General features: G+C 35.6%; 1 protein-coding gene across 7 annotated transcripts in view; it reads left to right on the top strand.

Moving 5' to 3' along the window:
* USP34 (ubiquitin specific peptidase 34) overlaps positions 1-27,486 on the top strand; it is a 205,557-nt gene that overhangs the window by 175,134 nt on the left and 2,937 nt on the right. For 5 of the 7 annotated variants that reach the window (XM_019717506.2, XM_074332027.1, XM_074332028.1 and 2 more), the window contains 15 exons: positions 242-290; positions 370-474; positions 554-598; positions 1,960-2,064; positions 3,136-3,283; positions 6,432-7,066; positions 8,813-8,970; positions 10,666-10,744; positions 13,623-13,749; positions 14,382-14,489; positions 15,873-15,977; positions 16,098-16,222; positions 17,225-17,348; positions 25,062-25,141; positions 27,297-27,437. In XM_019717506.2, coding sequence (XP_019573065.2) covers positions 242-290; positions 370-474; positions 554-598; positions 1,960-2,064; positions 3,136-3,283; positions 6,432-7,066; positions 8,813-8,970; positions 10,666-10,744; positions 13,623-13,749; positions 14,382-14,489; positions 15,873-15,977; positions 16,098-16,222; positions 17,225-17,348; positions 25,062-25,141; positions 27,297-27,437 — 2,134 coding nt within the window. The remainder of the gene's footprint in view (positions 1-241; positions 291-369; positions 475-553; positions 599-1,959; positions 2,065-3,135; positions 3,284-6,431; positions 7,067-8,812; positions 8,971-10,665; positions 10,745-13,622; positions 13,750-14,381; positions 14,490-15,872; positions 15,978-16,097; positions 16,223-17,224; positions 17,349-25,061; positions 25,142-27,296; positions 27,438-27,486) is intronic. The other 2 variants (XM_074332030.1, XM_074332029.1) reach the window with 2 other exon arrangements.

The raw sequence follows: 27,486 nt of genomic DNA, 5'->3' as shown, positions 1-27,486 counted from the left end.
TAATTAGATGGAACTAAAGTAGACTTGAGCTTCCATATGCCAATCCTGGAATCTTGGGAGATTGTCAAAAATATGTTTAGCAAGCAAGTCTAACTAGCAGAAAGTTCAAAGTTTATTTTATGATGATGACTTGGTATAGCGGTAATTGAATGGACAATTTTGATGAGTCTATCATGATACAAATAGCTATAAAGTAGTACAGAGGGAAGAAAAACTTACTTCCACTAATGTTCTCTTTCAGGCATTTGACATTATCTCAGACTGACATGGCAGCATTGACAGGAGGAAAGGTAATACCTTCTCTGAATTAGATAATTTGATAATCACAAAAATGACAGTTCTTAAATAAGCAACTTTTGCTTTTAACAGGGATTTCCCTTCTTGTTTCAACATATTCGTGATGGCATCAATATAAGACAAACTTGTAATCTGATTTTCAGCCTATGTCGATACAATAATCGACTTGCAGAACATGTAAGTGCTGAGAAACAGTCTTAAAAATTTTTTCGTTAATTTTGAAAAAAATATTCTGAAATTCTCCTTTCTGTTTTAGATCGTATCCATGCTTTTCACATCAATAGCAAAATTGACTCCTGAGGTATGTAGACGTTTATTAATTCATGTTTTTAGAACTACCAGCAGTATTGATGACAGTGCCTTCAAATGAAGCTTTGTAATTGTCCTCGAAAAAAATGTTATTGTGGTGCCCCTGTAACATGATAGCCTGTTTTTAAGTATGTAGTTTGAATAAACTGAGTTAGCTCTTCATGTTTTATCACAAATGTAATTTTCTCAATAAAATATAAATTTACGTGTAAGTTCAGCATGTCAGTGAAACCTAGATACTAAGCTTTGAAGTTGTTTCGTTTTAAGTTTATATCATAATTGTGCCCAAGAAAAAGTATACTAACCAAAACACTGCATAGACGGGAAGTATACGAAAATGGAACACAATAGTGTACAAAAATATTTTTGTAAAATGGAAATTTACAGCTACTTTGATAATGCATGTCAAACATTAATACAGGGCCGGCTCGGTGGCTCAGGCAGTTAGAGCTCCATGCTCCTAACTCCGAAGGCTGCCAGTTCGATTCCCACGTGGGCCAGTGGGCTCTCAACCACAAGGTTGCCGGTTCAACTCCTTGAGTCCCGCAAGGAATGGTGGGCTCCGCCCCCTGCAACTAAGATTGAACATGGCACCTTGAGCTGAGCTACCTCCAGGATGGCTCAGTTGTTCATTGGAGCGCAGGCTCTCAACCACAAGGTTGCCAGTTCAATTCCTCGACTCCCGCAAGGGATGGTTGGCAACGCCCCCTGCAACTAAGATTGAACAAGGCACCTTGAGCTGAGCTGCTGCTGAGCTCCCAGATGGCTCAGTTGGTTGGAGTGTGTCCTCTCAACCACAAGGTTGCCGGTTGGACTCCTGCAACGGATGGTGGGCTGCGCCCCCTGCAACTAGCAACGGCAACTGGACCTGGAGCTGAGCTGTGCCCTCCACAACTAAGACTGAAAGGACAACAACTTGAAACTGAATGGCACCCTCCACGACTAAGATTAAAAAGCACAACAACTTGACTTGGAAAAAATATATACATATTAATACAAATTATATCTTCGAGATCAAAGGTGTCTACAGGAAACTTTTAATCTAAAATTTTCTATAAACATGGTTGTTTCATAAACAACAGTTTTGATTTTTTTCTTTTTCCCCAAATTGACATGACATCCAGAGAAATACATGTCTTCTGTTACATGTGGTTTCCATGCAGTTGACTTTGTATTCCTATCTGATCCTGCTGCTTTATTATAGTTCAAGTTCATATGCGGGAGTACTGAGCACTGTAAACCTAATATAGCAGATTTAAATGTGATATATAACAAAAGTTACATGTGTTTCTTTTCTGCTGAAAGAGATGGGTTCAATAGATCTAAATGCAAAGTCTTGCATGTCTTTTACAGGCAGCCAATCCTTTCTTTAAATTGTTGACTATGCTAATGGAGTTTGCTGGTGGACCTCCAGGAATGCCTCCCTTTGCATCTTACATTCTGCAGAGGATATGGGAGGTAAGTCTTGCAGCATATGTTTCAGTATTTATTTTTCTGAGGATTTTATTTGTCTAATACAATCACTACCATTTTAAGTGCCAGTTTCTTCCAACTTAGGTAACCCAAAATAGATTTAGTAAGTTACAGGAAAGAAGGGACACTTTAGTCAGAAGGTCTGAGGGTAAAAAGTGTTCTTAGCTAGTCTCCCAGATGTTTAAGACTTTTCTCCTAGAGTCACAAATAGCCTTCAGCTAATCTGAGGTTCTGACTCCCCTAACCTCAAAAAAAGATAAAGTTATGGAAGCCCATTTGACAAAATGGTAGAGGAAGTACCAACCACTTCCTTTCTTCCAGAGTTACTACTGAAGTCACAAAAGTTTTCCTTAGTGAGTGTTGGAAAAGCCTGCTTTCCAGACCAGCGGTAGCAAACTTTAACCAGCCAGATAGTAAATATTTTAGGCTTTGTGGGTTATATTGTCGCAGTTGGAACCACTCAGGTGCTGTTGTAGCATAAAACCAGCCATGGACAATACATAAATGAGTGGATATGGTTGTATTCCAATAAAAACTTCGCAAAATCAGGCAAATCACAGAATTTGACCTGCAAGCCATAGTTTTCGAAGCCTTACTCTAGATTCCTGAAATTCTATTTTCCCATGACAAAAAACAATCTCCCAGCAATGTGGTGAGCTAGTTTTCATTCTCATTTATGTAGTAACAGATTGAACAAACAATAAGAAACATAAAGATGAGAAACAAGAGAGAATTAAAAGCACTTATGAATAAATTTACAAACTTAACAAGACCTAAAAGTCATTGGCTTCTCTTATTGGTCTTACGTTAGGGTCCTTAGTTATTTTTATTTTATTTTGTAAATTAATGACAAATTATCCTGAACATTTCCTGTTGATTAGGGAAAAAAGTAAGTCTTTTAAAAATGGGAAAAAACACAGTTGAAACTTTGTTAGGTTCTGGTTTTCCAAAAACTATTTTGGCTTTAAGTGTTTAATGGTATATACCAAAAGTAAGTAAAAAAGTAACTGCTCATTCAGTTGGCTTTATATTCTGTTCTTATCGTTTTATTTGTAGGTAATTGAATACAATCCTTCTCAGTGTCTGGATTGGTTGGCAGTGCAGACACCACGAAATAAACTGGCACACAGCTGGGTCCTACAGAATATGGAAAACTGGGTCGAGCGGTTTCTTTTGGCTCACAATTATCCTAGAGTCAGGACTTGTAAGTCAAATACTCAACAAACTATTTGTTGTTGTTCCAGGTTTTGTTTTTTGTTTTGTTCTTACAGTGACAACAATATGCCCACGATTGTATAATGCAAAGGCTCTTAGAGATACTGGTCTTAAAGGCCAAAGTTGTATTAATATTTGGAAACCTATAGCAGTAAAACAAGCTGAGGGAAAATATTTACTGAAATTATGGGAATTAAATGATAAACATCTTTATTATATAGGCCGGAAGAGAATAAACAAAGATCTTGGAAGACAAATGGACAAATACAAAATACAGATATTTCACAGAATAGAAAATGGCTTGTAAACATAGAATATGTTCTCTTTTGATAGTATTCAAAGAAATAAAAATTAAGTAGTTAATACTTTTAGTTTCTTTAATCATCAAAATTTAATCATCAAAATCGTATTTGGTAGCTGTCTACTGAGAGGGCATAGAATCAGTGACATCAAATATACCCAGATGTCTTTCTAAACACCATTCTCCAGTAAAAAGAATCACAGCTCCTTGGAGAAATGGCTGATTCTAGGTTTGGGGCAGCTAATATACAAGATGAGCCTGGAGCATCTTGTAAAACCAGAAAGTAAAAGTACTCAAAAACCAAAATGCTATCAGGTATGTCAAAGGGACATAGACCCAATCTGAAAGAGCTCCCAATGTCCAAAGCTGGAACAGTTTGAGTAAAAAAATAAATAACATAGCACTAGATTGCAACCCAAAGTATAATATAAATAATTCACAAGTCCATACTAATATAAATAAATGATTGAATAAATAAATGGAGAAGACTCTCCCGTACAGAAGAAGGTCAAAAAATTGATGTACATTGTCTCCCTAGGGAGGTAGAATGTAGTTCCCCACACCTTTTGTGTGAGCTTAGTGACTTACTTTCAAAGAGTAGAGTGTGGGGGGTTGGGGGAAATAACTTTAACTGAAGAATCTTGACAAACATTAACTCTGCCAGGTGGTTAAGGTTAACATCATACCTGAAAAGTCATGTTGGTGCATGTACCCTTGATACGATGTGATGCAAAGGGCACTCTAACTTTGCTGGTTGGCATTCCGGTCCTGACTTCTGAACATAAAAGAATTTAAAAACCTGAACCAAAAAAGAGTTTTGTAGCTAGTTGTTAATACCTCATATTCATGACAGTGCTCAGGAAATGGCATTCTCATACATTGCAGTGACATTGTAAGTTAATGTTACCATTATGAAAGGCAATATTACTAAAGGCAATTTAGTAATATGTACCAAGATCCTTGCCAGTTTCTGCCTGTTTTAGCTCAGTAGTACTATTTCAGGGATTCCAGTATAAGGAAGTCATCCAAAATATGGGTATCCAACAGCATTACTTATAGTTGTGAAAAACTAAAAGCTGGATATTCAGTTAGGAAATAAATTGTTATAATACATCGTTTTAAGATTATAATAGCGAAGACTATAGTAATATCAAAAAGTGTTTTTGATACCATGTAACTTGGAAAAAAAGGCGCAAATACTTAAATAGAATTAATATAACTTAGAATAAGAATTAGAGTAACATGTATAGAAGAAAAACTAAAGACAAATACTTTTAAATACTACAAAATAATTTTAAGGAATGACTAGATAAAGAAAAAAACTTGAGACATAATTGGTGTCTTAAAATAGTTAGCAGTTGCCATATAGAAATGGAAGTAGATTTTGTTCTGAATTCAACTGAATAGTTTATTTTTAATAACGAATGATTTTTATTAATTGCAGTTTTACACAAAAACTGATCAGGATGATACCTACATGCCAACTTTTTATATTTGAAACATTAAATTGAGCTTAACTGAAAATAGACTATTAGAACAATATATAGGTGAAAAAATATGTAGAAATGAAGTATTGTGCAGAAATAAAGTTTAATTTGAAATCTGTAAAATAGATTAATTTTAGAAACACTGACTTAATTTGCCTTGGAAGTACAATGGAAATTACCAGATTATAGGTAGAATAGTGGGAGAATTAGTAGTGATAGTGAAAAAAGTTAAACTAAGGAATTATAGGCCTTGAGGAAGTTCTGTAGTGAATGTTATTATGAGCATTAGCTCATAGTCTTGACGATCTGGGTTTGAATTCCAGTTGTGCCACTAGCTGTGTAATAAGGGGTGGTTTTACTGTTTTAAGTCTGAGTGAAAGTGGGGATAATAAATGTTCGATAAATGTTAGCAATTCTTGTTGTGATTGTTACTGTTTTACCATTATCCTGGTCATTGTCATCATCATCTGGGCTCCACCTCTTTATCTGACCTTATTTATGTGATCTTGGTCTTTGCTTCTCCAAGATTCGAATATTCTGATATGATATCACCTACCTCCAGGATGATTATGAGGATTAAATGAGATAATGTTTGTAAAGTACTTAGCTCAATGCCTTGCTCATAGTAGCTGCTTTTACAGATGGACTCAACTAATGAGTCATTAATTCTAAGAATAGAATTATAGCATAGGTTTAGTAACATTTTTCAGATATGTTTAAGGAGGGATTCTTTCTTTGTATGCAAGGTTAGCCTAGAAGACTTAAAGATTTTCCAAAGTTAATATTCTATAATTGGCATATATATAATTTTATATATTAAAAAGGACTTTTAGATAGAAGATCTCATTCTATCTTTATAACATAATGCATTTTACCATTATCTGTAAATTGTTACAAAATAACTTATGATTATTTTGTAAAGAAGAAGAAAGAAAACTAAGACCCCAAAACATTAAATGATTTGACCATGTCAGACAGCCTTATGTTGGTTTTCTGGCTTCAAATGCTGTGTTCTTCTGTTAAACCATGTTTCCAGAGAAGAATGAAATGATAAAATAAGTGGGAAAATGCTGCATCTTGGGAAAGCTGAAAAAAGAGGTGAAACCTGTTTCTGCTAATGTGATTGTTGTCTCCACAGAATAGAAAAATGTCTGTTTTCATCATTCCTTGGTATCTTTCTATGGGGCCAATGGTAGATCAGAAAGATATTAAAAGAGATGTTCATGTCCCTTAATTTTTATTCATTTTAATTTTTAAAGGGAAGAGTAGCTTTGTGTTTAATGACTGCTCTTCAATCTATTTTATATCTTGTAAGGATCTATCTGACAGTTTTGTTTTACATTTTATAGCTGCAGCTTATCTTCTGGTGTCCCTTATACCAAGCAATTCATTCCGCCAGATGTTCCGGTCAACAAGGTCTTTGCACATCCCAACCCGTGACCTTCCACTCAGTCCAGACACAACAGTAGTCCTGCATCAGGTCTACAACGTGCTCCTTGGTTTGCTCTCAAGAGCCAAACTTTATGTTGATGCTGCTGTTCATGGCACTACAAAGCTAGTGCCCTATTTTAGCTTTATGACTTATTGTTTAATTTCCAAAACTGAGAAGCTGATGTTTTCCACATATTTCATGGATTTGTGGAACCTTTTCCAGCCTAAACTTTCTGAGCCAGCAATAGCTACAAATCACAATAAACAGGCTTTGCTTTCATTTTGGTACAATGTGTGTGCTGACTGTCCAGAGAATATCCGCCTTATTGTTCAGAACCCAGTGGTAACCAAGAACATTGCCTTCAATTACATCCTTGCTGACCATGATGATCAGGATGTGGTGCTTTTTAACCGTGGGATGCTACCTGCCTACTACGGCATTCTGAGGCTCTGCTGTGAGCAGTCTCCTGCATTCACACGACAGCTGGCTTCTCACCAGAACATCCAGTGGGCCTTTAAGAATCTTACACCACATGCCAGCCAATATCCTGGAGTGAGTAAAATTGATAACTGTTACATCTTTATCCTCAAATTGATTGGAAACACCTGTTTTTCCACTTGGGGAAAGTGGTGACAAAGATGAGAGTATTGTCTAACCATTCTTTCTTAAAAACTTAACATGCATTTGTTTTCTTTAAAACGTGTAAAATGCTGTATGGTTATAAAATTTGTAAGTTTATGTATAGTTTTTCTTAGGTTGATGTTTAAATTTTCTCTTTAATGGAACTTAACAATTTTAATTTGTGGTTTTGTAAATGTGTCTTTCATACGTACCTAATGAAAAAAGTCAGCTTTGTGGTAAAGTTTTAGGGAAGTATTTACTATTTAGGTATTTGTTATCAAGATCTATATGTTATGCTAAGCTATGAGCTAGACAATATTTTATCTTTGCTGTAGTATTCCCAAGTATTTTTTTCTTACACTACATTTAAGTGAAAGAAATGGTTAAGGAGTCTATCAGAATACAAATACATGCAGTATAAATCAGATCCTTTTTTTCTGCAGACTATTTGTAGGTTTCATATTAAAAATCCCCCCCCCCCATGTAAGGCTGTCATTCCTGGATATTTCTTTTCACTGTCATCCCTTACTCTCTGTTGTAAATAGAAGATTATACCAAGAAGTTATAAATCTGGGAAGGGGGATGTGGAAGGGGAATACAGAATTCTTTTTAAAGCTACTGTCAACCCAGAGGCCACAAACTGCTAGTATGAGAAATTGTTGCTAAATAGATGGTGGGAGTTGGAAGAGTGGGAACTTTTTGAACACATTCAACATGTACTTAGGAGTTCAATAAGGGTATTTTAAGTATTGGTATTATTTTTCCTGTGAAAAAAATGACCTTACTGTCCTTTAGACATAATGTAGTGAATTGTTTAGAATTTCTCCCTGAAAGAATATAACCTAATTTCCAGTGAAGAAAGTTAGAATGCCTGTAATAAAGGAAATGATTGTATTAACCACCAACAAAGGTTGAAAGCCAAGACTGTAAGAATACAGAAGAAAAAGAATGAGTCTTCCTGACTCTCAGGACAGTATTTATTAAGATTCAGTAGATTTGTTTCTATCACATTCACATAAATAATACTTGATTTAGTTACTAAACATGTCCATAGTTAAATATACCTTTGAAGAGTGCTGGGTGAATGAGAATATTTACCACTTAATTTTGTTTCCTGCCCTTGACATCAATGAAATGTAACATCTTTTATTGTAGAACTTATCTATTAGAGATTTTAATGAATATGGTGATTAAATCAGTTTTTGCCAGGTAACTTGAAGTGACCGTCCATCAGTCAAGAAAGATCATTCCAAATGTCGGCACAAAGGGTTTTCTCAGAAACAGTCGTAATTCAAGTTTAATTGAGGGGTGTATAATCTTTAATGATTTCTCATTTATTAAAACGGGGCAAAGGGTTGTTGTAGCATGTCTCTGGATGCACATTTGAAGTTACAAAACTTAGTACTTTAAACAGTATTAAGATGAAAAATGAACTGTATTTATATTTTTTAATCTTCCTGAAATTCTATTTTAAGATTCTTTTAGTGAATTACGTATTAAAATTTTAAAGTAGAATTTGTTGCTAATTTTATAACTATTCTTGAATGGCAGTGTAATCTAACTTATTTGTGTAATTTTAAGAGCTGGCTAATGAGCATAACATTCAGAAATGAGAAGCAAATATTCTGAAATGTTACAGGGTTAAAAGATCACCGTAATGCTTATTTCCCTTTTTAGGCAGTGGAAGAACTATTTAACCTGATGCAGCTGTTTATAGCTCAGAGACCAGATATGAGAGAAGAAGAATTAGAAGATATCAAACAGTTTAAGAAAACAACCATAAGTTGTTATTTACGTTGCTTAGATGGCCGCTCCTGCTGGACTACTTTAATAAGGTAAAAATATATATTCTGTTGTTTTTTTGTTTATTTTGTTTTTCCAAATGAGGGGATGGGGACCATACTTTTGACACTTAAGGAGGAATAATTTAAATTATAACTGAAAGTTTACCAATTCTTTAAGGTTATTGGGGAAGCATTTATGTATTTAGTCACGTTGGAAGAATGTATATTTTGAAATGTAATGAGCTACTTTTGAATAGGTTTTGTTTTTGTTTGGTTTTTGATTGTGGTTTATCAGAATCATAGAATCTTGGGGTTGGAAGGAACCTTAATGTGAAATCTTCCGCTTAAACTTGACCCCTCTTTTCGATAGCAGTCATCCAAACTAATGCTTAAACAGTTCAATTCTAGAGGCCTCTAGAAATAGCTTTCTCCATCTATGGGTGAGTCTCAATGCTAAAATTATTTTCATTCTATTTAGCCCAGATCTACCTAATTTTTTTTTTTTAACTATAGGAATTAGGCAAAATAACAAAACATGACCTATACAATTAATTGTTCAGAGCAACAAGTTTTTTGAATGGCTATAAAGGAACTGCTACAAATTACACATAATTCCCTTTAACTATAGAAGTAAAATCCAGGTTAATTTCTTAAAATGCTTCTGTATATTACATGTAAGACTTGGAGATGATGTCCTTTATTAGTCACTTATTTTTTGGCAGTACTTTCTTGAACACTAGAATATCTTTAAAATTTTTTAATTTATTGGGGTAACATTCGTTAATAACATTAAATAAATTTCAGGTGTACAACTTTCTAATATGACATCTGTATACTCTATTGAGTGCTTAGTCTCCTTCCCTCACCATGTATTTGACTTGCTTTATCCTTTTTATTCTCCCCCTACCTCCCTTACTCTCTGGTAACCACCATTCTGTTGTCCTTGTCTATGAGTTTGTTTTCTTTTTTGTTTGTTGGACACTAGTATCTTAAGCTATTCAACCCAAGATAAGATTATTTCAGATTATTATCTTCAGAAAACTTCCACTTGAATCTTTATTAGTACACAAAATGAAATGAACTATGATTTTGCCAGAACTCTTTAAAGGAATTTTAAAAATATTTTGACAATTTTGAATACATTGTTTTCACAAGATTTACTACTTTATTTTCAAAAAAAGATTTGGAGCTTTCTTAATTCTTTTTTGAAAAAAGAAAGAAAACATCTTATTAAAGTGGAAGGATTTTCAGTTTTATACTGTATACGTCAGTTTTCAGTACCTAACAATGAAATAAGTTCTGTTAACAAGAGTAATACAAGTACTTTTGATGATTATTATATAAATTACTTATAAAGCCAACATGTTTTTAATGTATTTTCTCCTTGTGTTAATCTTTCTTCCCGATAACCAGCTAATGAGTGCTTTGGTAATACAAGTGTATTTTATTATCCAGAACTTACATAATTTAGAAGATAAAACCATAAACGTTGTTTATACTGAAACTTAAAATATTCCCATCACCCCTCTCTTCCACCATTTGGATAATTAAGAGGTAACTAGATACTAATAAATACAACTTTTCTCTAAGATACTTAGAGGGTTTTTTATTGAAATAGATGTAGTGGTCTCTCTTCTGTAGGTAGAAAAGTGGAGAGCCTAAATGACAGTTTACTTTTTTTTTTTTTAATCACCTAAGTGTTTTGTTCTGATTTGGAGTTCTCAGACTGGCCTTTCTGTATTCTAGTGCCTTCAGAATCCTGTTAGAATCTGATGAAGACAGACTTCTGGTTGTGTTTAATCGAGGGCTCATCCTGATGACTGAGGTCGGTGTTTGACTGTATTTTGCTGTATTTCACTATAGATTTATTCCATTTTAATTTTCTCACCAAGACTTCTTGTTTTGTGGGGAGTTTGTTTATTGTAGACTATTGTACAGGGTATCTGGATTTTAATTATACAGATTCACTAAATGCTAATTTATATTCCAAGAATAATTAGGTCACAGTTTTTAGGATACTGTTTTCTTTTCCCATGATTGTCCCCTCATTTTGTATTGAGAACAACCATTTGAAATAGACTAGTTTTATTCATTTCATTTGGAAGGATAGAAACAGAAGAAATTCATGTGATTTAATCAAGAACATGAAATTTCTCAAGAGCTCGCTTGTCTGACAGCGTTACAGAAACTGAGATTAGCATCATCAGAGGAAGCCAATGAGACTCTTAGAGGTGGTTAAAATCAGCCATTCATTCTTCCCATAATTCTTGAACATCCATAACTGTGAGCTGATTTTAAGGCTCCAGAGGTGCATTGTACCCTTTAGTCTACTAATGGAGATAAGATGAAAGAGTACATGCCAAGAATACCATGTGATTAAGAGGTAGGATGGTTTTTCAGTTAATGGTATGATAGAATAGGAATACAACATTTGAAACTACACTTTGAAGAATTTGGGCTTGCAGTGATAAGTGGGAGAGCTTTTAAATAAATGACTTTAATAATCTTGCACAGAAGCAAGAAAGTATTTGTTTTATTTGAGAAATGCCAAGTATTTCTGTCTGGCTAAAACAAAAGGTATGTGAGGTAGAAGAGTAGTGAGAACTTCATTCTTTCATTCAATAGATGTTTGAATGTCCACTCTGTGCCAGGCATTGTGTGACGCACTGGGAATACAACAGTGAAAAGACAGACATGTTCTCTCTTTCTTACAGGTTAAATGCCGCACAAGTACATTGTTTAGATTAATGTAGCACCACAGATTCTAGGCTACAAAGTTTGATCTTTGAATTCTGAATAGTATATAGACTTGGGGAACTGATCTGAAAGGATTAGATGAAAGATGCTTTGGTGAAAAATGAAATAGGAAAAAAAACTAAGGGTGTAATTAAGCTAATGTAGGTAAAGGAGTTAATAGATTTAACAGGCCAGTATGATTAAAGGAATGCCTACCTTTTTGAGCCCTTTTTACCTCTTTCAGACCTACTATTTTGAGTATGGCTGACAGCCATGTTACCATTGTCTTTCTTCACAAGCCCTGGAAAGTTAAAGCAGTTACCTGTTCTCCCCAGTCTTCCTGTTGTTACCTGCTCCTTTGCAATCTCTAAGACTTGCAGTCTTAGAGCAAACAACCAAAAAATAAAATAAAAAGCTAGTTAAACAAATTGTTCCTTCAGACTAAAATGTATACACAGAATATCAGAGCCCTGAAGAGTGAGGACTGTTTTGTATTTAAAAAGAGCTAAATGAGAGAATTTGACTTTTGGATAGAAAGCAAATATGAAGTCTGACAAAATTAAGTTCACAAACTTACCACCATGCCCTTACATTGGCAGCACTGTGCAAAAAGGTCGGTAAGGTTTTATAACCCTGGTATATCAGTGTCTCATAGCTGTGTTTGTGTCAACATGTGGTGGTGTCTTGCTGAGTGGTAGTTATCGTTGTTGCATGTTTTTGTGTGCCATCGCGAGAATGTCAGCTTGAATTAGAGCAACAAACAAACATTGAATTTCTTATTAAACTTGGCAAGAGTGGAACTGAAATCAGGGACATGTTAGTCCAAGTTTATGGGCATAATGCTATGAAGAAAATGGCAGTGTACAAATGGGTTAAGCGTTTTTCTGAAGGGAGAGAATGAGTCACTGATGAAGAGAGTTCAGGGCAGCCAGTAATGAGCAGAACTGATGAAAACGTTGCAAAAATTTGTCGAATTGTGTGTCAAAATTGTTGGCTGACTGTGAGAAGCCTAACAGACCAAGTAAACATCAATAGAGAAACAGTTGAAAACCTTGGCATGAGAAAGGTATTTGCAAAAATGGTCCTGAAGGGAGCTCTCACCTATGAACAAAAGCAAAGGAGAGTCAAAGTTTGCCACGACCTTTTGGAGAGACAAGACGATGTTTTGGGGCATGTTATTACTGGTGATGAAACATGCGTGTACCAATACGACCCTGAAACAAAGTGTCGAAGTGGACAGTGGAAGTCAGCCAATTTTCCACAACCAGAAAAGTTCCGTCAGTTCACATCAAGAATCATAATGATGTTGCTAACCTTTTTGATATCAGAGGGATTATTCATTATGAATTTGTGCCAACTGGACAGTTAACCAAGTTTACTATTTGGAAGTGCTGAAAAGGCAGCGTGAAAAAGTTAGACATAAATGACCTGAACTTTTTGCCAATTCATGGCTCTTGGATCACGACAGTGACAACTCACATGGCAGTATCTGTGAGGGAATTTTTAGCCAGTAGACAAATACGTAACTATTGGAACACACCCTCCCTACTCACCTGATCTGGCCCTCAATGGCTTCTTTATTTACCCAAAGATAAAGAAACTATTAAAAGGAAGACATTTTGATGACATTCACATTCAGGACATCAAGGGTAATATGACAACGGCTCTGATGGCCATTCCAGAAAAAGAGTTCCAAAATTGCTTTGAAGGGTGGGCTAGGCACTGACATCGGTGCATAGCTTTCCAAGGGGAGTACTTCGAGGTGACCATAGTGATATTCAGCAATGAGGCATGTAGCACTTTTTCTAGGATGAGTTCGTGAACTTGTCAGACCTCATACATTTGCTTTGTGCTCATATGCATATATATATGTATTCTGAGTCTGAAATAGAGGATGATCACTACCATTTTGTGGCTCAATAAAGTAGAAATGAAATGAAGTTTCCATTTTTTTAAATCACTTATAGTCTTTTAACACACTGCACATGATGTATCATGAAGCCACAGCTTGCCATGTGACTGGAGACTTGGTAGAACTGCTGTCAATATTCCTTTCAGTGTTGAAGTCTACACGCCCATATCTTCAGAGAAAAGGTTTGGTCATTCCTATTTCTTATTTTTGTTCAACTATTAAAGAGCAAAACAAATGTTTTAAACTGCATGCTTTGGAGACTTTATCTCTAATTTATATACAGAAGATGGGGCTAATGCGAGGTAATGGTGAAGAAATGCTTTTCATGACCTCCCAATAAAGGGCTGGAATGCTCTCATTTATTTTCTTTATGCCTACCTGAAAAATAGGAACGTATGCTATAAGTGTCAAGATTTAGGAGATTTGAAAACGTTTCCAAGCACAGTAACAACATGAGTATTTTGTGAAGGTTCTCCAAGCTGGCAACTTCATGGCTTAGATTAGATTATTTTTAGTTTCAAGAGAAATAACTATTAAATATCTCTCTTTTGTGTCCCTGTAAGATAGTGTAAACTCTGAACTTTATTTAAATTCCTAGAAAATAGGATATATTCATCACTAAAATATGTGCTTTAAGAAATCGAGCAGGTTTAACAGTAGTAGTCACCTCATGAAAAGTCACAGCTTTCACCCAAGATGTTTATGTAATTAATTTGAATTTCTTTGTATTAGCATTCTGTAGTTTATAATAGAAAATAATTGTGAGGAAGTTTGACCTCAAATGCCATATTTCTGTATGCTTTTGTATTTGCAGATGTGAAACAAGCATTAATCCAGTGGCAGGAGCGAATTGAATTTGCCCATAAACTGTTAACTCTTCTTAATTCCTATAGCCCTCCAGAACTTAGAAATGCCTGTATCGGTAAGTTACTTAGAAAATATACTTGTGTGAAAACCTACTGGAAGAACATTTTTGTGGGTTATTTTTTGTGATGTATGGTGTTCTGTAGGGTTTGGAAGACATTTGTACTTTTTACGTTTAACTCACACTGGCCGGCAGGTCCTAAGAAAATCAAGTTTTATTCCCTGACATGCCAATAATTACCTGTCTGATCATGGGCAAGTCATTTCATATATCTGGGATCTTTGACCTCAGGTTATTTCTATCTCTCTTGCAGCTCTGAAATCTTCTGATCCTATATAAGCAAAGTAGAATCACGCATATGTTTACAAAGTAAAACTGACATTGTGAAAGGTAGTGATACTATTTCACTGAGTTGTTTTGCGTAAACATACTTCTTAGGACCCTGTTCCCCCGAAAATAGGACCTAGCCGGACCATCAGCTCTAATGCGTCTTTTGAAGCAAAATTAATATAAGACCCCATCTTATATTATATTACATAAGAGCCCGTCTTATAGTAAAATAGTAAAGATATGACTAGGTCTTACATTAATTTTTGCTCCAAAAGACGCATTAGAGCTGATGGTCTGGCTAGGTCTTATTTTCGGGGAAACACAGTAGCTATTCTTAGACTCCTGAGTATTCTGCCTTTTTATTGATTACACATTTATAATAAAATGATAATTTGTGCATGTTAAAGGATACCCCATTTTAAATTTATATTGATTTTTTTACTACAATGGAAGCCCCTTAAAAGGCATCTTTAGAGACTTATCACTATTCACAGTTTCTCAAAATAACATGTATAAGCAGTCAGTCTTGGCAGACATTCAACTGATGTTCTGTGGAATTACTGGCCTACACTTCTCCAGCCAGAGGGGAGGGACGCAGTAATCTCCGATCACCAGAAACTCTGCTGGTACCCTGTCATCTGAGCTTTACTCCTGTGGGATTAGAGGATGAGTATCAGTCCAGCTGGCATCATGAAACATTAAAGGTAGATTAAGGATCACCCCTCAGATCTGAAGAACTTGGAACCTTAGATTTCTTTCTAAGCTGTCTTTGGTTGGTTTTATGAAGACATATAATGTGCATTAAATATTTCCCTCAGTGTACTTCACCATGATGCTTCTCTTGGATAAATAATATACAGATAATTTTAAACTTTGGTTTCTAAATGTTGATGACCCTGTTGTGGTTAGTAACTCTGCTGATCTGCTGATCCAGATTTGATTGAGCATCAGACAAAGTTACTCCCAGTGTCAGGAGCTAAAACAGTTTTAGACACAAACCTTTTCAGCTGCCACACTGCAACTGGTCATCCCAGCAGGGTTTGTGAGTTTGAAAGTAAAAGGTAGACATAGTTCAACTTTTTAATACCCAAATTGTGTTTTTATTTTCAGATGTCCTCAAGGAACTTGTGCTTTTGAGTCCCCATGACTTTCTTCATACTCTGGTTCCATTTCTACAACACAACCATTGTACTTACCATCACAGTAATATACCAAGTATGTATTCATCTAGCACAATACTTGAATATGGTTGGCATTTAATCTTTCTGCACACTGAAGCATGGAGATTTATTTTTTCCATTTATTCTTATTGTATACTTACTTTTAATGTCTTAGTGTCTCTTGGACCTTATTTCCCTTGTCGAGAAAATATCAAGCTAATAGGAGGGAAAAGCAATATTCGGCCTCCGCGCCCTGAACTCAATATGTGCCTCTTGCCCACAATGGTGGAAACCAGTAAGGTATGTTGGGATGCCAGGAAAACCATGTTTCTGTAGTACATAGTAATTTGAAATTTTCCCAGTGGCAGTTACGAATATATTAGATGTAAATAACTATTCTGTGGATCCTAAAAAGATTAGACTCATTTGGACTTTTTCCTTTTAGTGCTCTGAAATGTTGGTTGAATATTTGCAAAATCAACAATAAGCACAAGTAGTAAGTTTTTTTCCCCCTCAAAAAATAACCCTAATAGAAAGCCTTTTAGTATTTATCACTAGGCTAAATTATATCTGGGTCATATATCTAAACCTGAAAAGTCAAGTTAGGTACTTAATGTTGTTTAAATTTGGCCATATAATCAATGATCTCTTTTATTGCCCTTTAATTGTAATCCTTTGACCTAAGCCTTATGTCACAATTGATAGATTTATTATTATTGTAGTCTGATTTTTTTCCTCTAATGCTTATTCTAAACTAATGCTAATTCTAAATTATAGAGAGAAGGTACATTGACACAGCATAATTTATTTCAGTTTCAACATTTTTTAAAACAATTTTCCCCCTTTATCCTTCTTCACCCCACTTCATTCACACTCTCCCTTGCCCGCTGTCTTTGGATCTTAAATATACTTAAGTTCTTATAAGATAAAGTATTAAAAATAATTAACATTACAGTAAGCATTACTGAAGAATTTTGAATCTATTTCAAAAATCAAATTTAATTCATTCTTGATGATATGTCTATAGAACTACAGTGTCACATTTAAAAATCTTACAGTAATTTTACTTTATTAAAGTATATAGAAATAATGGGTAATTTTAATTGACAGCATTTGCACACTGAAAATAAACTTGTGACAATTAAGATCTTAATATTACTAGAAACTTGGAATTTAAAACTAGGTTCTTATAGAATTTAAATATTTAATCAGCTTTTTAGTTAAACGTATTACATTTGCACAAAATATGCTCTTTAACTTATACAATTTAAGTGCAACCATTTTATCATCTTTAACCTTCAGGGCAAAGATGACGTTTATGATCGTATGCTGCTAGACTACTTCTTTTCTTACCATCAATTCATCCATCTCTTATGCCGAGTTGCAATCAACTGTGAAAAATTTACTGAAACATTAGTTAAGCTGAGTAAGTATAAAAGATGAGCAGTAAATTCCACTGAATTATTTTAAGCCCCTACCCATTCAGAAAGGGGAGAGAGAGAGAAAAAAAAGAGACAATCAATCCTTTTTTTTCTTTTTTAAAATGAATGTTTAAAAATATTAATTATTCTTGGGAACATTTTTATTTTTATTAAGAAAACACCAACTTACTGGTTTCCATTGAATAGTTTTGCCCAGAGTTTCAGCTGGCCTATAAAGGAGTGTGGAGTAGGGCTGATCACTTTTGTGCATAGAAGCCCAAGTCCTCCTCCACCTGCCCAGCAGAATTTCAAAAACTAAAACTGCTCTGCTTAGGGAGACAGGCTTAGATGGGCTTCCCCAGCCCTAATCTTGAGGGTGAGATGAGATCTGTAGTGCCAGCTGTGCTTTGGAGCTGGCCGAGAACAAGCTGAGTGGGCTTGCCAGGGTGAAGCAGAGGTGCATATATGAGTAAATTAGGAGGTAAGTCTCATAAAATAGGTGAGTAAGAAGAAGGGCAATTTGAAAAGGAATACATGAGAAATAGAAAACAAAACCAGTGAATTATGAAGGGGGAAGAAAATTCAAATTTTTTGATAATTGTCTCTCCAAGGATATGCCTAAGAACTGTTAGAGAATGCTCCCTGCCATTGGGTAACTTTTGCTAGCTGATAAGTCTTTGGAAGACATGTAGTCTTCCTTCAGATGTCCCCCTATCTCAGAACCTCCAGGATCTGTGTTTCTTAATTCTTTAGGGATGGCCCAGGATCTTGTCCAGTTCTGTAGTTTTGTTTCAGAGCATGGGAAGTAAAATACTCATGGAACCACCACCCAGATCAAGAACTAGAATATTACCACACGCTGGGAGTACCCTTGTGCTCCTTCGCAATCACTTCCCCTTCCTTCCTGTGGAAAAGGTTTTCATCCACTATAGGGAGGGCAAAAGAGGTGAACTTACTTTAGGTTTCATTATCCAAGAAGAAGGAAGTGGTAACTGCTGTCAGGGATAATTCCTCTTCAGAAAAACCATCTTATTGGTAAGTGATTAGAGCATCTTGGATTTGCAAGGTTGTTCCTTCCACCTGTTATCGTTAGCTGGTTTTATGTGTGGCTGAAGTGCCAACATGGGCAGTGGTGGGAGGGATGAGGATCTGCTCATGGCCATTTCATGATTACACGATTGGGTTGTGGCACTTGGTTAAAAGCTAAAACCTAGTAGTGGCAATGATCAGGTCTGAGAGAATATCCAGGAGTTCTAATAACACAGGCTTGCTCCCAGATAAGGATAAGACTTAGAAGATACTGACCTTAAGAAAAGTCTTGCTTATTTTGTTCATATGATTTATACAAAAAATTAGGTAAGGCATTATTTTAGATACTTGAACAGCGCTGACCAAATAATGAATGTTCTACCCTGTTTGGAACTGTCTTCCCCCTCAACACAAATACACAGTTTCAGGGAAGTTAAACATGGAAGGAAGGAGGAGGAGGGAAGGACAGGACACACACTTAGCCATTCACATTAGCTGAATCAGCTTTCATAATATTTGATACTCTCCTAGCTCTTATAATCATGAGTCACTGTTGATGCTGCCTCCAGGCTTTAGTTCTCTGCACAAGCACTATTTTATGGAACTTTCTACAAGGATGGAAATATTCTCCAGTTACATCACCATTCACGGTATGATAGCCACTAGTCATGTGAGTGTTGAGGATCTGAAATGTAATTAAGGAACTGAATTTTTATTTGGTTTTAGATAAATTTAAATAGCCAGATGTGTCTGGTGGCTACTGTATTCAATAGCACAGCTCTCGACATAAACCAGAACCATCACAAATTGAGCAGGAAAGATATTTTTCATGGTTATAACTTAGTTAATGCAGAAAATTGGACATTATTTTGGATATGAAGGTGAGACAAAGACCTAAAACAGTGCTTTCCTTCCGCCTCTTGTAAATGGAGAGATTATGTCCCAGTGTTTGAAGTTAAGTCCTTCCAGCTGAAATGATTCTTTCCAGGGAGAGGCACCTGGAAAGAGGCTTGAGAACAGCAAAGCCCACATTAATGAGTGTAACGGGAAACCGAGAGTTGATAGGGAGTTTTAATTTGTATAATGTCTTTAGGAAATTATATTTGGCAACAAGGAGAGGAAAGGATAAGTTTAAATTGGTTGTGTCCTTAATCATGTGAGCCTTGAGGTTAAATGGTCCAAGGGCCAGGATATTGTGACCATAGATGGATTGTCTCAAGACCGATATTAGATTGCAAGTCATTTCCAGTGTTGAAGATAAGTCTTTGTGGTAATTCTTATATGGGTAACTGAGCAGATTTTAAGATTCCTTAGGGGATAAAAAGGAATTATGTAATAATTGTAGATCAGAATTTCAGGGGATAGAGTTGCAAGTACTAAGTAGTAAACAAAGGGAGTGTTGAAGTACTTTTAAAGTGAGGACAGTCAGGCATATAGGGTTTTAGGTAAGAGAACTGGGGAGAGAATTCAGGGAGAGTGAACACAGCTGCTGACTGCCGTATGAAATAACTGTGTCTGAAACCACAGTATTGTGGTATTTAAAAGTAACAGAGTTTAGCCAGAAAAATTCTGAAAAAGAATAATAGTAAGAGGGACTGGCACTTTTGATTTCTAAAATACTAAAGATAGTGATTTTTTATTTCTTAGTATGTAGTCTATATACATAGTTCACAATTTAAAACAATATCAAAAATATACACATTTTTGTATCACTCACAGACCTGCCTCCCACCACTTTTATTCATTTTTTGTTTATCCTTTCCGGGAGGCATAAAAACAGCAAATATGAGTTTATTTTCTCCCCTTTCTTAAGTAAAAGTAAACTACAATGATTAAAATCATGTGATGCAGATACGGACGTAACATAGGCAGACAGTGGAAAAACAGCCCCAAAACAAACATAAGGCTACATGAGGATATATCACATTAGTGGTGAATGGTGGTGTTGACATCATTGGTTAGCTATCTGGGGATGGGGGCGTAGGGGAGTATTTAATACCTACTTCACTCCTTAGACCAGGTACATTCCAGGAGGATTAATTGTAAAAAGTAAAATCATACAAATATTAAAGAAAAAGATATTATGTGGATACCACCTTAAGATTTGAAAGATAATGTTAATTAAGCAGGACACAAAACCCAGAAACAGTAAAATAAGAAATTGAAAATTTTGTCTACATAAAAATTGAAAATAATGTTTAAAAATGATACAAATTGAATTAAAATATAAACAGCTAATGGGAAAAACGTTTTACTCTTAACAGATAAATAATTAGTATTGCCAAACTACAAAGAATTTTTTGGATTCAGTGTGATGGGTAAAGAACATAAAGGACATGAACAGGAAGTACACACACACACACACTCACACACTTGGTAACTATGAAAAGTTGCCTCATGTTGCTAATAAAGCCAACAATGATTTCGCTCCTTTTTTTTTCAACTCTGAGTTAAAGTTTAGATGATATGCATATTTAAATAGTTTGGGGAAAGAAGTTTTATAATGAAGTCAGTCTGGGAGGCCATTTGGCATTATAAATTTAGATTGTTCATGCCCTTTGACCCAGCAATACCAGATCTAGGAATCCACCCTACTCATCATAAGAGTGTACAACAACATACATAAGATGTCTGTTTTCACTTGGTTTGTATTAAATACAAATTGGAAACAACCCAATGTCCATCAGTAGAAGCTTATTAAGTAAAACATAGTTCATCGATACCATACGGTCTTCAGAATAAAAAGATAGGAATTGACCTTGGATTACATGAAAAAAGCAAATTGGAAAACTGCAGAATATGACTATTCTTTTAAACAAAGGGAAAAATCACTCGGTGTATGCCAAAAAACAAAAAAACAAAAGATTATACTCTAGCTGTATAAGGATAAAATAAGGGAGTGTTTTCATTTTCTAGGTTAAATAGCTGTAAGGTTTAAATTATTGTAATGATCATGCTTTGCTTTCATATTTGGGAAAAATGTTTTAAAAGTAATATAGAAAACTGATACTGTAAAACTCTTAATACCATTTTTTTAGGTGCCATAGTTCATGCAGAATTAACAACAAGATGCTCAAGTCGAATTAATCTTAATAACAAATCCCTAGATTTCATCATTGAATTAAATTTTATTTTCAGAAAAAAGAATCTCTATCACCTTTATTATTTAACATTGTTTTTCAAAGTTTTCTTAATCTGTTAGTAAATGAAAGTAAAAAATAGACTTTTTTTTTGCAAGTAATATTATGATGTACTTTTCAAGTACCTAGAAACTGCAGCCTTCAAAATCTCTAGAATTAAAAAATTAGTTGATAAAAATAAACAGATTAAAATTTCAAATTATAAAAAGCACAGTTCTGGTCCATGGTACTGATTGGAGAAACAACTGGTTAGCTGTTTCCCAAAAGGCAACTGGGTGCCAATCATTTAGTGCAGATCAGAAATCAACTTTTACCAGTCCACCAAGGGCAAATCCCTTTATCCTAGGCTAATATATGGTAATTACATTTAATAGGTATTTATAATTCTACTTATCATACCAATTTGTTAATTTACAAAGAGGAAGAACTGGCACAGGAATCTGAACATTTCTGTGGTAGGGCCAGCAGATTTTTTCCCAGTATCCTACATGGGAAGTCAAATAAAACAAAGTAGGTGGCTTGGTCAGTATGAAGTCAGAATGGGGAATTAGAAGAATCAAATGTGTGATATTCTTAGGCTAAGATGTCTCGATGATTCAGTCTTGCAGTGGAGCGTTAGTCATGGGCTTTCATCCATTGGCTAAAGCTACCACTTTCTGTGGATGCTTGGATATGATAGACACTCCTATGGAAAACTAGACAAAGAATCATAACACAATTCAGATCGGAGAAACCCTAACTGATAAACATACATATGAAATATTTTATCCTCACAGCAATCATCTAAATTACCTACAAAAGCAGTTTTTAAAAGTTTTTTCCTCTAATAACACATCCAGCAGCTACAGTATAAGGTATCACAAATTAAGAAAATACATGCTTACAACGATGTGATTACTGTATATTAGTTCCTTAGTGGATGGCGATAGGAAAGATAAGTGGTACAAAAGCTTGCCCGTCCCATTTACTGAGACAAAGTGTGGATGTGTGTCTCAGAATTTTGGCGACTGCATCTCCCTGTGCTTTGCACCCAACACGTGAGACTCCTCAGAAAGCATTGGAGGAGGAGTGTGTGGAGTAGGAGGTCGCTGGCCTCTACCTTGAGTCTCAGAGCCAAGATGCGTCCGATCCTCTGTCTTTATGAAAATATTAGAAACTGAAACTGTTGTTCTGAAGGAATGGCCTTTCTTCCAAAGGAGGTGCAGCTCAGAGAGGGAATAGATTAGGACGGTCTTTAGCTCACCGTCGGTGTGTTTTCCAGAGTGTGGTGGACAAGATGGCCCAGGGAAAATATTTTTTAGTAAATCAGTATGTGTAGACCTTACTGTATTACAAAAATAATGTAACTAGTACACGAAACCCATGATTTCCTTAGATGTTATTGCCCAAGATGAAGCTAATGTAGCATTAGCTTAAGTGAATCTAAAGAACAGTATTAACTAAACAGTACAAGTGATGGAGAGATATGAAAATGATTCACGAATAACTGAAGTTTGGGAAAACACTGATTATTGAAAAGATTGTGGGCTTTAGAATCAGATAAATTTGGGCTAGACATACTATATCACACACAGGCTTTTGAGATGAACCTGAGCAGATTATGTAATCTCTATGAGCCTAATTTCCACATCCCTAAAGGGCAAAAATGATAAAATAATGCCTCCCAAAGTTGATGAGAAAATTGTGATTATCTAACATACCTAGTGCCATAGATGCTAGTATGTGTTTATTTCCTTCTTCACTTGTAAAGATACTTGTATCAGAATATCACTTAAAAGTGATCTTAGATCAAGAAGGCCTCCATGTATTTTGTTTGTTGTGGTAGTGCTGGCTTTTTGGTAGTTGTGGAAAATAGGAATAAAGATGGTTTTACTTTGAGGGATATTTGGGGGGAAAAGAATAAGACCAGAGAAACATAAATTGTAGTATACAGTCTGCTTTCACATGACAGGGTTCATGTCAGGGCAGCCTCTAGTTCAGGGGTTGGCAGACTTTCTGAAAAGGGCCAGACACTAAACATTTTGGATTTGTAGGCCGTATATGGTCTCTGTCACATATGTTTGGCTGTGTGTTTTTTTTTTACAGTCCTTTAAGATGTGAAAGCCCATTTTAGCTCACATGACCATACAAAAACGGGGTATGGGCCACCCTCTACTTTTTAAGGGTAATGATCAGGAACATGGGGACATAGAGACTCTCTTCCCTGTAGACACCAGTTTTGGTGACATATCCTTGTTTGCTTAAGTATATTGGATGAAGTAGAAAGATAAGAATTTCCCTGGGTCTTTACAAAGGTATTCATCTTGACAGGAAAATAAATGAGCTTACCCACAAAAGGGAGTCTAGGCATCTTTGGATGACTAAATTGGGTGAGTGATCTGACTTCCCTTTCTAATCCTTGGTGTAACCCAGAGGTTGGCAACAGCAGCCTGCATGCTGCCTGTTTTTGTATAATCAGTGAGCTACCTGCAAGCTAAGAAGAGTTTTTAGATGGTTTAAAAAAAAAACAAAAACTAGGTTATATTAAATTCTGAATATTTTGTGACACGTGAAAATTACGAGATTCAAATTTCAGTGTTCTTAAATATAATTGGGGCTATTTTCACACCACCTCTGCAGAGCTGAGTAATTGCAACAGAGATCATGTGGCCACAGAGACTTAATATATTTACTGTTCAGCCCTTTACAGAAAAAATTTGCTGACTTGAGATCTAATTCATAATTTTTTCTTAAATGGAGGGGGATAGCTTTTGTATTTCTCCTTCTCCATGATTATACTTTCCCTGGAGGTGAGAGTGTAGATGATGGGAAATTTACTGTGGTATTGCAACTTCTGTGCTTTAAGAGGTGGGAGGGCAGAGGGTAGGGGAACCAATTTCTTAAAGACATAATTGACACCTGGAATAGTCAAGAGGAGGAAAGATTAAATAAAACAGTAGAGATTCCAAATAGGATGCTGACATACAGACAAGTATAGTCCACCCAAAAGCTCCTGGGGACAAGGCTAGAGCTGTTAGACTCAGAGCAGTGTTTACCTGTATCTACCATGAAGATAATTCTCCCTGTCTTTGGACAAATAAGGTAAAAGAGGAAGGAATGATGTTTTCTAATTCTTCACATCCTCTTTTAGACCTTGCACAGACCCCCTAACCCCCTTCACCTTGCAGTCTAGCTATTCCATGATAATTATCTAATAGGCAGAGTGGTACCTTAATCCAAGAAAGCTTTGGAACCACTTGCAGTAACTTTTATTGGATTGTCCCAAATAAAGTTCCAGTATTCACAAAGTAGCATTGGTTTAAGTTGCCTCAGGTCCTTCTAGGAATGAGGTGTGGGATATAAATAAATTCAAAGTGCATTGCATTCTAAATTATGTCACTGGTTAAAACATTGCAATGAATTCTTCCCTTTAAGTATTGAGTATTTTACATATTTCTAAAACATAGAAAATACGCAATTATGACTAGAAATAGCTATAATATTGTACCTGCAGTTTAATACCTTAGTAGTGTAATTTATAACCTATTCTGATTTCTTTTCAAATATCAGGTATCCTAGTTGCCTATGAAGGTTTGCCACTTCATCTTGCACTGTTCCCCAAACTTTGGACTGAGCTATGCCAGACTCAGGTAAAGAAAATGAGTTTTAGATGATTTGGTCTTTCGTTTTATCTGACCCATGTGGTCAGTAATTTTAGGAACAATGGGTGCAAAACTTGCTGGACATTGGGCATGTTTTAGAATCTTGGTAGGTGAATATGATTAATGGAAATGATAGCTGTTAAGCATTGGGCATCTAGTTGCCCTTTGGGATTTTTTCCTTCAGCAGATTTATTTATATCACAGGATATTTTAAATAAGCTGTTTGTAATTGAAGTCCTCATTTATAGGTCAATATAAACAGTTGTGAAAGTCCAAAACGGGGAAGAAGGCAGATGCCACTTCTTGCTCTCCCTCCCCTTCACCACTCCGAAAGCTCTAGCAGAAACCATTTCAGCAGTCTGTCCTTTACCCCTTTTTTTATCTGTTACCTCGGAGTAGTTTTTCAAGTCTCATGCACTTGTTTTCTTATCAGTAATCTCACTGGGGAAAAGAAACACTGTGCCATTCTTACCTTAAGTGTCTAAGAGCCAACCTCTTAAAGTGGGCACCTAAGGTAGTGCTTGTTGAATTGTGGAGGAAGAATCTCTCCACAGGGAGAGGGGGAGAAACCAGATTGGTCCTAAGGTTTGGCTCATTCCTTAGATCAGGTGTAAAGGATCCCCACTTTTCTTTAGACACTGAAAACACTGTTTTCCTACCTGGTTGCATCTGCCCATTTCCAGAGGAAGAGATGAGTTTATTAACCTTTCATTAGCATAAACCTTTACCAACATTATAGTATCTCAAATACTGTAACTCTGGTCCAGCCTCCTACCCAGGCAGTAGTGCTCTGTATATTCTCCTAATGGATGTGTCACATGGTACTGTAATAGTTGTTTCTCTCTCTCCTTGTCCCAAACTGTAAGCCCTTCAAGTGCAGAGACTTTATCTGAATCATCTCTACTCCTTGAAGAAATGTCATTTTGTTTTCTATTGTGGAAATCTTTGAAAGGCTAGGATACATTGATCATATGGCTTAGTACATAGTAGACATTCATAAAATAACTGGCAGATTGATTTTTGAGCTGAGTTTTGTCTCAAAATTGAAACAGATCTCTGCTTTTTCCCTCTGTTGCTGCTGTTGATCTTTCCTTTTTATTTGGGTAGTTGCTTTTTTTTCTGTACTCTGCCACTGCCTACTGCTTCGCTATTGTTCTGTACGACTCCCTTTACTACTTGGCTTTTTTCCCCACAAAATTCACCATCCCCCAAAAGTTCCCTTAAAGCCAGCCAACTAAGGCTTTTAAAGCCCCTGCCATCAATCCCATGCAAGAAACACAGGCAGCAGGCAGAGGCTATGACTGGTAAAATAAGGCAGATTTTCTGACACTGAAGATCGGAAGCCCTCGGTCCTGGTCCTACTCAACTTCTAATTTCTTGAGTGACCTCGAGCATTTTACTTACAACACTTGCTTAATAAAATGTATAAATATATAATGTACATACTACTAAACTTTGTCCTATTTTAAAAGGTCTGTTTTGTTTTCCATATAAATGATCTATTATTAAAACACACATATAAATAATCTAGGGAATGTATCTACTTAAAGACATACTACTTGTGTTTAAGAGAGCCATGACCATTTAAAAACAGGAAAACCAAATTTTAGCAAAATTTCCGTATATTGGGACCCACTAATTCTGTGTGAAATAATTAGGAAAAGAGGTTTGCTGTTTACCTTTGCAATTTTTATGGGGGGGAAGGGTGTTTACCAAATTTACTGCTAATGAGATTAAAGGTTTAACTCATTTTAGAGAATACTTAAAATTTGTCTTTCTGTTCGTGTGCTTTAGTTACCTGTTAATTATTCATTCTCTCTGACAACAGTCTCAAATCCTAATTTGTCCAGTCTTTGTTAACTCTCTTAATGCAAGATAATAAAGCTGCATTTCTTTTAAAAACCTATTCCGTTTTTGCCATTCAGACTTTTTACAAGTCTCTCCCTCTAGCACTCACTCTTAAAGTCCGAGATAGTAATATTTCACTAGGCAGCCAGTTTCTGTACCTGAAAGTTTAGTAGACTGAGTTAAAGTGGCTTTTCCGATACGATTTTAAGACTTTCGGTGTACATCATAAGCAGTGTGTTTAAGGTTTGCGGTTACTTCAGTGCTCAACCATCAGTACTTCTTCTCCCCACTTTAGTCTGCGATGTCAAAAAATTGCATCAAGCTTTTGTGTGAAGATCCTGTTTTTGCAGAATATATAAAATGTATCCTAATGGATGAAAGAACTTTTCTAAACAACAACATTGTCTACACATTCATGACACATTTTCTTCTGAAGGTATGTTGTGCTTCGGAAACTCAATGTATTAACCTCCAGTTACTTAATG

The sequence above is a fragment of the Rhinolophus sinicus genome, linkage group LG05, assembly GCF_036562045.2.
Source record: "Rhinolophus sinicus isolate RSC01 linkage group LG05, ASM3656204v1, whole genome shotgun sequence".
NCBI classification, from domain to species: Eukaryota; Metazoa; Chordata; class Mammalia; order Chiroptera; family Rhinolophidae; genus Rhinolophus; species Rhinolophus sinicus.
Note: the sequence above shows the minus strand (reverse complement) of the source record. Positions and strands in the feature narration are given on the sequence as shown.